The sequence below is a fragment of the Lycorma delicatula genome, chromosome 4 (assembly GCF_047948215.1).
Source record: "Lycorma delicatula isolate Av1 chromosome 4, ASM4794821v1, whole genome shotgun sequence".
In the NCBI taxonomy this organism is placed as follows: domain Eukaryota; kingdom Metazoa; phylum Arthropoda; class Insecta; order Hemiptera; family Fulgoridae; genus Lycorma; species Lycorma delicatula.
The window spans coordinates 80,735,081-80,747,916 of NC_134458.1; the positions used below are offsets into that span (position 1 = coordinate 80,735,081).

Sequence of the window (12,836 nt, forward strand, 5' to 3'; positions counted from 1 at the left end):
CTGCAGAATGTTTTCACCTTCATCAGCATGATTTGCTTGTCGTTCAGATGAAGGTATGAGTGCTGGGAAGTGTACGATTCTCACAAAGATTATTAAAAATTTGAATAAATACTTTACGATTTGGTACAATACGACCAGGATACCTATGTCGATATTCCGTAACCACTGCCGCAGCACTTCCATTGCAAAATCCATAGATGAAAATCATGTCGGCATTAGTGAAGATACGCAGCATTTTTCAAAACAAAACTAAACAGAATTTCACTTTTTTTAACAGACGTGATCTTTATACACTGTAAAATGAATACAAAATTACACTTCTTAACAGTTTTCTGAAATTTACGATAAGAATTCGACGTAATACTGCAAACACGATTAATCAGCGAAAGGTTATTTAACACATTATCTTGTAACAGTAATGTATTCTCAGTTATTGTAAGATATGTTTAAAGGGGAGTAGTTAGATGCAAAAGTGTCGCAGGATATTCAACTGTTTTTTAAAATTGAAATCTATATAATTTTCTTTTTGCAAATAAGAGCATAGATAGATAAGTAATTGAAAATAAATACAAATAAGATAGTGTGCATGAAATTGAAAAGAAAAGAAACACCTTCAGCAGATGATAAAAATAATAGCTTTGTGTTTTGATGTACTGTAATATTACAGAATATTATTTATCCTTGATCACATGTTCTATGTTTTCAGTATCATGGATGTACGTAAGGCTGAGCTGGACCTATAATTTTATTCTTCATATAATCTGAAGGATAGCAGTGGCTCCCTGTAGACCACCCTGGGCTGCAGAATAAGTCTAATCGCAAAAGTGGTTATTGGGTGAAGCCAGGGTCCCAGTCCCAACTAAAATACAATTGTTGTAACATTGTCTCAACTAAAATCAGTCCTCACTATGTGTATGTTAGTAGAATTTAAAATTATATATATACTATTTTATTAATTCATAGAATTAGACATTTAATGTGTTAATTTTCAGGAGTGATAAATGTTCAAGTTGAGATTGAAGTAAATCGTTGGAGACGAGGTTGTTACACATTAGCTCAATACAGTGGGATTGTTGAATCATATGACAGAAGTTTCGAGTTGGTTATGTTCTTTAATACTAAATATTTGAAACAAAGATTTGACGCTGGATGTGGTGGATTTTTACACAATGTCAGTGATGGAAACCATGAAGTAAGTGTTTTATATAAAATATTTCTTTTAGTGGGGTAGAATTATGTAAGTTGTGGATTTTTGTAAGGATTGTGTTTAACTAGATGTGGTATAAACTAAACAACATAAAAAATACTAACAAAAAAGAAAATCAAATCTAGAACATTTTGCATATATACATACGTATGTATATATATTTATATATGTATTTAAAATTTTATATATGTATAATTTTAAATTGTACTAACATAAACCATCTAGTACAGACAATTGAGAGAAGACATCTCTTACCTTAATTTTATCATTAGTACTTTTGCAGGATCCCGCATCCTCAGTCATGATTGAATTCATTTCATTAAATTGCATATTAAAATAAGAATATTAAAAATATTAAGAATATGCTGCATCAATAAAATAAAACCGTGCACATGGTGTAATGTTCATTGCAGCACTAATATTATAATGAAATCTATGTATTAATTTATTATATGAGTGCTGCTATCTGTTGCTGCTTTTATAAGAATGTCTCCTTCAAATACTGTCTGGTTTATCAAATTGAAATTTTGTTTATATATATGTAATATTTTTCTGATATATTTAATTTTTTGCCATCTATATTAATCTAATATTTCTAAATTTATCTATTTATCAGAAATAGAATGTTTATTGTTAATTATATTGTTTGCCATTTTCAGCTTTTATATGTTTTATGATACTTTTTTTTTGCTTGATATCGCCATATAAGCTTGAAGCTTGTGCATGGGATATGGATTTCCATATCTCAGCATATGTAAAATGCCGTGCCTGACTGGGATTAAAACCTAGGACCTCCGGCTGAAAGGCTGAGATGCTACCACTCGCACCACAGAGGCCGGCGCGATTTCCAGTATTTGGAGATGTAATTAAGATATGCATCTTAATTTTACAACATGAAGATTGATATAATTTTTTATGAATTGTTATATTATTAGATTTAGGCTTTCTGTATACTGATGTTTTAATTTGGTTATCTTGTTTATTTTGATGTTGACATGTAATTAGTCTTTAACATTTTATCATTAGCTATTTCAAATATGAATTTTAAATTTTCATTATAAGATTTTAATTTATTTAATATTATTAGATGCTCATTGTTTATTATTGGGCTAATGAAAATATCAACAAAATGAGTTCATTTTAAAACTTGTATGAGTGATGCCATATACTATACTAATTTATTTTCAAAATCATGTAAATATATTTCTGACAATTGCTGATAGTGGAAATCCCATATGTATGGTATTGTTTTATATATAATATTTGTTATTAAATTCAAAATAGTTTTGTTGACCTATATTTTTTATAATTGGGATAATAATACCTTTAATATTTTTTCCATAAAATATATAACGTTACAGTGGAATAATGTGAATCTTGAAAAAGATTAATTTCAGTAAAATAATATACATGTGTGTGTACAAATTTGAATAATTCATCATGTGTAGAATTCACCTGTTCATCTATAAGTGTGTGTTTATATCATGTCGATGACATAAAAAATAACATACCTAATATATATAAAAAATTAACAAAAACTAAATACTCATAGGTATAACAATTAGAAATATAATAATTATGACCAGTTTATAAAAGTGCAGGATATAAAAAAATTACAATAAAATGAAATGATACTAATGCCATTATTATTAGATAATGTAAAATAAAACGTCCTTAGTTATTATTTTTTATGATCGCATAGGATCACTTTAGTCAGTCCATTATCCAAGTCTGTTCGATGGGACTGTTTGGAGCCTTATGGTCCTCCCAGTACTTTTTCATACGTTTTGATCTTTGTGCTCTTTCTAGTGTTGAAAATGTTATGAGTGTGAAGCGAGTGTTTTTGTTCTTGTTTAATTTTATTCAGATCGTCTCTTATTTCTCTGATCTCTCTGGATCCTGTCTTGGTGTTTTTTGAGTTGAGATTGCACTGTACTAGCTGTTTCAGTAGTTTTGAATCTTGCATTCTCATGATATGTCTAAAGAATCCTAGTCTCCTATTATGCACGATAGCGGTGAGAGCCCATCGCCTTGGCAGTCCTGTTTAGATCTCAAAAGGTTTTGAGAGCTCACCTCTGAATTTTACCTTTTACTTTGTGTTTAAAAGGGTCAGTTTTAACATGTTTATTAATTTGATATGCAGTCAGGTGTCTAGAATCCACAGGATTCTTATCTTGATAAATGAGTGAGCTACATACCTAAACATTAGTTAGGGCCATGAAATTCATGCATGGCTCCTAATTATTTTCATATACATACTTTTTAATTTATTTTACTGTTAACTAAAATAATAGCTCTGAAATTGTTTACTTTAATATTAATAGTTAAATAGCTTGCTGTAAGTAATGTATATTTCTGCATTAAATAGTAATAATAATTATTTAATTTTATTTCAGGAGTATATTAAACCAACAGATAATGCTTTGATAATAATAAATAGGCCTTTTGGTAAAAATCCATACATTAAATATTTAAACCATAGGTTGAAGAAGGCAACTTTTCATTCAATACGTTTCAGATACTATATTAAGATCATAAATGAAATTGGTGATGCTGAAGATTTATTTTTAGAAGAAACGTCAGATTAAGTATGGCTTAATAAATGGAGTAGTTACAATTTAATGTGCTTTATTTTGTTAAAATGTATATTTTTTAAAATAATTTTTTTTTGTGTTATTAAAAGGTTTAACATTTAGTGTGCTCCCAGAAGATGGAATTTTTGGCTATGATTTTTGTATTTTTTGTTATTAGATGTACTAATTCATCTACCATGTTTCCAGAAGGTTAATTGTTTTAGTTATGATTTTTTTTATGTTGAAATCCTGTTTTTTTGGTTTTTGAGTATATTATGTTTAGTTGGCTCTCAGATGATGGGAATTTTTTTGTTCTGGTATACCTTTTTTGCCATTTTAAGTTCTTTTCTGTGTTTTTTTTTTTAATAAATGTTACATTTACCATATTTCCAACTAGTAGGATTATTTTTAATTTAAGTATATAATTGTTGAAGTAAAAATAAAGCTCAATTTTTTTTCTGTAAAGATTTCAGTTAATTGCTTCTTACTAAGGGCATATTAACATTGAAACCTAAAGATTTAATCTAAAAATTTATTTGAGTTAGGATGATCGATCGTCTGCCCAGGACTAAATAATTTTGTTTTTTTTGTAAATTTCTGGATTCCTCATTTCTTTTGGATTTATTGCTAATTTGTTTAAACATTTTTTTTTCACTAAAAAGATACAAAAAATGTAAATTAAAATTTTGTACAGATTTTTATTTTCATTAATGCACAGAACTATCCAATCCTCTACTGTTCATAATTAACCTAAATTTTAAGAGTAGGCTACTGAATCTTCTATATAAATAAAATAAGTTCTTAAATAAGGAAAATAATCCTTAATAATAAGTGACTGGCCCTTAATCACCGTGGATGCTCCATTCAACTTTTAAGAAAAGTATTATAGAAATGAGCTAAATAATTATATTAATGGTAATATAATAGCTTTTTGTCAGCTTTTTTCTAAATGAGAGCATTTTTTTTTGGTTTTGATTTTTATTTTGTATAGTTTGTTAATAGTGTTAATAAGTACATTATAGTTTATAAAATAATTTTATCATTCTTTTCCAGTGAATTAAATTACAAGTAGGTTTTATAAACTAAGTACTCTGAAGAATATTTGCATGATAAAATTTTAAATAATTTTTGTTGTAGTTAGTGAACTGTTCTTCAGTAATTTTTATAGTGCTTAGTAGGTCTTATTGAACAAATAATTTGCTGAGTATGTGTTCTCAGTTGCAATTTAAGCATTGTTTACTTATTATTATTAATGATTTCATGTTAAGTTTAAAATTTTGTTTACCTTGATGTTGAATTGTATAGTTTGAAAAATAAGTTACCATTACAGTTTTACGTACATGTTTTGTAAGTCAAGCTTTAAGGTAATAGGATTTTGAAAGTTAGCTAGTGTGTGATTTTAATTGCTTGGAATGCCCATATTTTTTTTTTTTGTAAGATTACTTTTTTTTTAATGGGTATGTAAAGCATTAAATTATCTATCAAATATTTCAGTGAGAGTAGTTCATAAATTTGTACATATAACTTATAGATATTTTTATGTGCCTTCTTATCTATTGTGTTGTAAGATTTATTATAAATTGTATTTTAAAAATAATCTGTTTACAAGACTGTATTGTGGTAAGACTGGATACAGTTCCTATATGATGTAAGATATTAGTTTTAAGAGTAGGTGTATTGTTTTTTATACAAAAAAAGTTAGTATATTAAAATTATCCCAGTTGTTATTTTCTGAACTTTATTAAAATAATATTTTGTACAGCAGATGGTACTTTAGGATATGAATATTGACTGTATTTTTTTTTTAATCTCTTTTCTTTGAAATTTATCTGTACCTTTATTGATAATTAGTATGCAAAAAAGTTCTTAAAAGACTCTTTTATTGAAGTGTAAAAAAATATTAATGACTTTTGATTCATTGTGAAATGTGAATTATGGGACCAGATATGTTTGTAGTTTTAAAAAATGTCAAAAACCAAAAAAAAAAATTCTTGAACTGTTCATTTATATTTCTTAAAATATATTTTGTATTTTGAATTTTGTGATTGTTTTATTCACTGATTATTTCCTAATGTGTACAGTATTAAAAGTACCCTAGTAGTGTTAGTACTGATATACATACAATAGTAGTAGTATTATTAGTTATAGTACTTTACTACTATTAGTATTTTTACCCTACTAATCACACAAATTCTTTTACATAAACTGAACATGTTGACTGACTTTATTAAGTTAATAGGTTTTTGAAAGTTTAGTTAATGTTGTACGTGTTTTTAATTGCTTATAATGTCCATTTCTTTGTAGGTTTTCCTCTATTCTAGAATATTTTTTTGGATGGCAGAGTGGGGGATTAATGTTCAGTGTATTAGAGAGGGGGAATCAGCTTGGTTAGTTCCTCTGCTCTTTTCTACAAGAGGTTCTGTCATCTGTTGCACAACATATAATCATAAAGTTTTTAACTTTCCTTGGGCGTTAAACCTGCAGAAATTTTAACTCCTTTAAATGTACAGTTTGGAGATGCTACACTGTCCCAGACTGAGTGTATATGTGGACCAGACAATTTAAGGGCGGTGAGAAAGTGTAGAAAACAAAAGTCATGATCCAACGCCCGATGTCAAGTCTCACAGCTGACCTAGCTAATTATCTTCATTGGCAAATTTTGTAGATCTTGCAGGAAGCTATGTAGAGAAATGATGAAGGTATGAATTGTGTATATCAATAAATTTATTAAAAAAATTACCGTTCATATTTGATTCACCCTTCTATTATTTGTTAATGCACTGCACTGGTTAGTGTTTGGAATTTTTGAAGTAATTTATATAAACAGATAGGAATCTGCTTAGTAAATAGATTACCAATATTTAATTAATTATACTTTTTACTAAATAGCTACTGAAATAAAAGTTATTGTCACTGGCCTGCTATAATTAAAATAAAATGTCTAAAGTACGGAAAATTAAATCGGAGAGCAAACAATCTAATGAATTAGTAAAAAAAACATGATTGATTTTATGACAGGAAGATGGAATGGGACACTGATCTCAAAAAGAACAGAATGAATTTCAAAACCATAAAAGTATATGATGTTAGCACAGTAAAAAATTATGTTGAAAAAAAAATCAAAAGGCTTATGAAAAATTTGGATATTTCAAACATCATACAATTAAATGTGGATGATCAAAGTTGTTTCCTTAGAACCTTCGATGGCTACTTTAATCTCTGGATGATAAACTACTTTTGCTGTAGCATATTTATGCTGGTCAACAGTAAAATATTAATGGGATGGGACCTGCTGCCAGGAAGTTTTGAACTACTCTTCAGTTTAATTGTTTGTCTCATGCTTGTGTGCCCATAGATGATAGTAGTTTTTTATCATGCACTCCTTTTCTTTGTCCTTGATCCCTTTTCTTTCCTATTTTGGGTGGTCTGCTGAGAGAATACTAGGACCTACAGAATTTGGCAATTCTTGTTATTTGGCAAGGGGATGGCTACTTGTACACCAGCATGGTGGCTGCAAGATAGGCCTAATGATTAAACTGCTCGACAGGTGGTAACTTTCAAACGCTAATCAGCTCTAAGCTCCTAGGCAAGATATTTACATATTATCACTTAAAATACAAATAATGCAATTTACTCGTTATTCTTAAATAACGTAATCTATATAATGTATAATGGCCCAGATAAATTTGTGCTTATTTCAAGGTGTTATTTATTTACATTGATATATAACAGAGAAAATAAGTAAACAATATAGTATGTTTATAGTATACAATAATAGTATATACTAAACAATAGAAAACCAGTAGTGCTGTATTAACACCTGAAAATAGCAATACTACTGGTAACGCTAATGAAGAAGGTGTTACTAGTTATAGATGTTACATATTAGCTCTTAAAGGTCCTTTGGATAAAAAAGTTCCAGTGTTTTGAAAGTGACTTGTTTAATATTTCATAGTGTTCAACATAATTATTTGACTAGTAAATTTTTTAATGTAAGTTTGGTTATTGAAGTAAGCCTGTAAGAATTTCATGTTATTACATGGTATTGTTCTGTGAATAGTAGGTTATGTAATGGTGTTTTGAAATTTCTGTTGAATGGATAAGATTAAAAAAGAATATACGCTTTCAGAAATGTGTAAAATTTGCTTAAGAAAACAAATGTTTACTGATAAATATTTTATTTCAAGAAATATAACCACAGATTATGCTAAAACCCTTTCCTTTATTGGTGCAAAACTGTTTTAGTATCTTATAGTGGATTTAGTAGTTTTACAATAAAAAAAATCGTTGCAAAGTGCAATGAAGAGTTGTGTGATTTTAAAAATGGCTAGAGAAATTCTCAAATGTCTCTGAAGTTATCTAATGTTACTCAAATTTGCGAGCAATTCTATAATTTTTCTCAAATTTGCAAGAAATTCTATATTTTTTCTCAATTTCCAAGATTCGTCAAAAGAAGCTTTCTGTGGCTTATCAACCGGTATTAAGGCTCCATCAAGTAAAGGTAGGTGTCATAATTACAAAATAGCAGTGATACTAGGTTTGTCAGTGTTGGACTCTGAATTTTTTAAGTAAATTCACTATCATAATGAGTGACAATATACTACAACATATTATACATACTATATTATTGACTATCATAATGAGATGAACATCTTTTGAGAAATGGTTTAGCGATGTGTAAGCTTTACTGGAAGATAATTCGGTTATTATCTTAGGCAATGCCCTTATCATTCATGTAAAAAGGAAAAATTCCAACCGTGTCTGGGAAAAAGAATGATATCAGGTCTACTTTTGTCAACAGACAGGTTATTAGTGACAGTTCTGATGAAACAGATAATTAAAATGATAATATAAACTGGGATAGAGTTATAAACATGAGAAATTTAGATCAGTTCATCCATAATTTTGAATATTTATAAATTCCTGTGTCGAAACACTCTCCTCCCAGTATCAAAACCTGTGGATTCCATTTTTTTTTTACTGGTACTTTATTAGATATGCTTGTGAAAGAAATGAATATGCTTAACAGATAATTGCATCAAAAGGGCCCTAACATCTTACCTCATAGTTACCTCCTATATCGTTGACTGGTCTCCAAACGTTTAATCTTTAAAAAAACAAAAGTGAACTGGAAGCAAATCAAATCTCCTAAATGGGGTGGAAGAAGTTGTAACAACAAATTGATGATTAATGGATCATCATGAAGCAATAAAATACACAGAGATACTCAACTTATATGATTTGTCCTTAGATGAAAGAGTATAAAAAGATCTATAAAAACATGATAAGAAAACTATTTCCCTCTCTTTTACATAATAGACTGCACAGTAAATTTTCAGCTCATCTGGAGTAAGATCACTACAATCTTCATCCTCAATCTCTACTTTTCCCACCTCATCATCAATCACTTCGATATTCAGTGTCTGGCTGATATTCCTGAGATTTTAATCCCATTCTTTGAACTCTACAAACACAAATACTTGCTAATTATCTTAATTTTTTCAAAGTCCAGCATCATTACAGAACAAAACAGTGATGATGCTCACTGGGTAAGTGAGCATAATATTGAGCAATCTAGTACATCTACAGTTAAATCACTTTGTTATACTGCATTTTTATCAACTGGAGACATTTAAAATGAAAATTTTTACTTGATGACCCATTTTACAAAAAATGGGATATGTACTTTCAGAATCTAACATAGTAATGTTTGTCATATATAGTACTGTATATATTTACAGTACTATATTAATGTTGCAACACAGTTATAATAATAACATATTCTACTAGTTTAAGAATGAGAAAGCAGTCATATTATGAGCTGCTTCTACAATGAAGGTATTTCACTATGCATTTTTTTGTAGTAAATAAATCAATAACTCTTTACACAGACAGATAATTTTTCAGTTTTTCTCCAAGGATAAAATAATAGAGGCTGACAATAATTGTGAGAACTGTTTAAAACTGAGGTGGAAAAAATATCTATTTGTAAAAGTTATGTAAAATCTGCAAATTAAAATAATTTTTCAGATTAGATATTAAGACGTGCTGTATTTGCTAGTCTGTAGAGAGAGAATGACAATATGCATGATCTCCTCTCAGATGTGCTTCTGTGTAGACAGAGGTCCAGTTAGATAAAGTTAATCACAATAAATAAAATCTTGGTAGAAAGGTTAAGAAAAAATGAGAAAAGGCTTGATACATTTCATTGTTGTTTTTAATGAAAATTATGCAGTTAATTTAATTAGATACATTTAAATTATTTCCCTTTTTTTAAGAAATGAAATAAGTCTATGTAATTTTAAAAATAATTTATTACAATTTATAACCACTTAAAAATTCCGTTCAACCAACCTTTCCTAGTAGTTCATTAATTATTGATGAAATAAATTATATAAAATATCTAGACAACATTATAGGGAAGTAAATTGCATTATAAACTATGATGATTAAAAACATATTGAAGTAGATATTCCACATACTCATAACCATAAAAAATATAATCAGTTTCCTGATAACTTTCCAAAATATATACTTTAGGTCTTTTAATTAGCAAAAACTACATTTCTCTCATTCAATTTTATTTTGGCCTTCAAGATTTATAAACTTTCAAGAAAAAATCTTTTCTTCCTCATACAGAAAATTACATCTACATGTATACTCCACAAAACATTTCATATCACCAGGCCACAATATTTTTTAACTGCTAGTTAGTTCTAGCAGTTTAAAATAAATTTTAATGTAAATATATTGTGTGTTTCTAAGAAACACACCATTCTAAATTTATTTTATATATATTTATATTGTATTTCCTCTTAACGCTCTGTGACAAAACATAAATGCTTCCCAAAACTGGAAAAAATTGTTTTCCAGCACTAATTTTTTTCACTTATGTAGCAATTCAGAAATAATAAAAGATACTAAAGAGAAATAATTAAAAATGTCATTAAAAGAAAACAAAACATATGCTACAATAATATAGATGTAATATTTCAAAAATAAACTGCAAAAACCAACTGATGTAATCAACAGTTCACATTCATGTTTAGTATATCACCAAGTCATATTTAAATATCAAAATACAGAACATGAATCATATTTTTTTACATGAATAAGTAAAATAATTTATGAATAACTAACTGACTTTTTCACAAACCTATCAATGAGCTGTAACTCTCAATTATGTTTTTAATTTGTTTTAATTTTTACTTCATCAATTGAAATCATAAAAATTAAAGGGTAATTTACAGTAACTGTCACTGGATAATATATGTAAATCAATGAATGTTAACTGAAATAAGATATGTAGAAAGTCAGCAATTGTTTTCGACTTCTGCTCTTTGCATATGTGAAAAAACTTCAGTATGTTTTGTATTTATATATAAATAGATCTATTAAATGACTGGGAGACAGATGTTTCCTTCCTACATTTTAATGTTTTTGATATTTTAATTCTGAATATGTTCACTTGATGAAATAGTGATTACTGTGAAATAACTGAAAAGTAGTGAATTTTTATTGCTTAAATTATTATATTATGGGGGGCTGTTGAAAAAGTAATGATAAAAACGCTCGCAGAAAAAAATATTTATTCAATATTCCAGATCTACATGCTCTTTTTTAAAGTAACCTCCCTCGGTTCTAATACACTTTTCCCACCGTTCTTGCCACTTTTTAAACACGAGTGCGGGACCATCATTCTCAAGCTCCTTGCCGCGCGCGCCTCCACAGCTTTGATGACCCCGTAATTCTCTTGAATTTCTGTCCCCTGAGGGGAAACTTGACTTCGGGGAACAGCCAGAAATTGCAAGGGGCCAAATCTGGACTGTACAGTGGGTGGAGTACAATTGTAATGCCGTGAGTGTTCCAAGAAATTAATTACAGTGTGAGCAACATGATGCAGTAAAATTTCTTTTCAGTTCTTCCAGAGTTTCACTAAAAATTTCATGTTATAATGTTGCTCTAACTTTTTATCCATGCTGTACATGGTAGGCGAATATCTAACACACGTTACACGAGTCGTCACATACGTCCAGTCACTGCACAGACTTGAAACTGATCGCTATAGATGGCTAAAAGAATGGGCTACATGATGGTATGCAGTATTACCACCCTTCGCAACACATTTTCCCTGAGGGTCACTATTAACATTACTTTTTGAACAGCCCTCGTATATAAAATTAAACAGTAAATAATAGTATGATATATTATTTCAATAAAAATTCACCTGCCTTTCAATTCTTTTACAAAAGCTCATCAGTGCTTCTGCAGTGATATATATATTTATTATATTATATATAGAGAATCATCCCATACGTCCACTCACTTCACCAATCAACTTGAAACTGATTGTTACAGATGGCTAAAAGAATGGGCTACATGATGGTATGCAGAATATCACAGGCGCAGCACCCTGTGCTGACATTAAATACACACATTCAGAAATGATGCTACACCTTTAAAATGATGTTTTACACCTTTTAATTTAATCTCTTATATCATTCTAGTCACTATTTTTACAATAATTATAGTTTCTTCTATTCTTTCTTATTCATTATTAGGTGGACATGATGAAGTCAAGGAACCTGTACTATGGATAAGAAACAAAAAAAAATGTTTAAATAAGTACCTGAAATAATAAAAAACTCAAACTTCAGTTTACTCATAGAATAACAAGTTCCAGATCATTCAAAAATAGATATAATTTCATGAGTTAGAATAAAAAAGAGTCATCTGTTAACAAAAGAAGATTTTTTTTCTGATGAACAGTTATTTATTTTTTTAATAAAAATAAATTTTAACAACATTTCTATTTTAATGAGTAGAATGTTTTATAGTTTATTAACTTATTCAGGCTTCTATATTACTTAATGTCATGGTGATAATTATTTATGAAAATGAATGAGACGATTTACTGATTTAAAGACGGTGACCACTACCTTCATTGAGAAAATTATTATCGTTCAGACTGCATAAATCAATAATGCATTGTCATATATGAAAAATTTATAAATAAATTATTTATTTAAAGTGAGTTGTCATGAATGACAAAATAT

The 12,836-nt window shown here is 28.6% G+C and overlaps 1 protein-coding gene across 2 annotated transcripts in view; it reads left to right on the forward strand.

Moving 5' to 3' along the window:
- The window catches only part of sud1 (Prolyl 3-hydroxylase sud1), a 44,182-nt gene extending 31,713 nt beyond the window's left edge, over window positions 1-12,469 (forward strand). The window contains exons 8-10 of one of the 2 annotated variants that reach the window (XM_075363415.1): window positions 993-1,192; window positions 3,604-3,795; window positions 12,342-12,469. In XM_075363415.1, coding sequence (XP_075219530.1) covers window positions 993-1,192; window positions 3,604-3,795 — 392 coding nt within the window. In that variant the 3' untranslated portion in view covers window positions 12,342-12,469. Of the gene's footprint in view, window positions 1-992; window positions 1,193-3,603; window positions 3,796-6,084; window positions 6,471-12,341 lie in introns of those variants that run through there. The other variant, XM_075363414.1, reaches the window with a different exon arrangement.
- The last annotated feature ends 367 nt before the right edge of the window (window positions 12,470-12,836 follow it).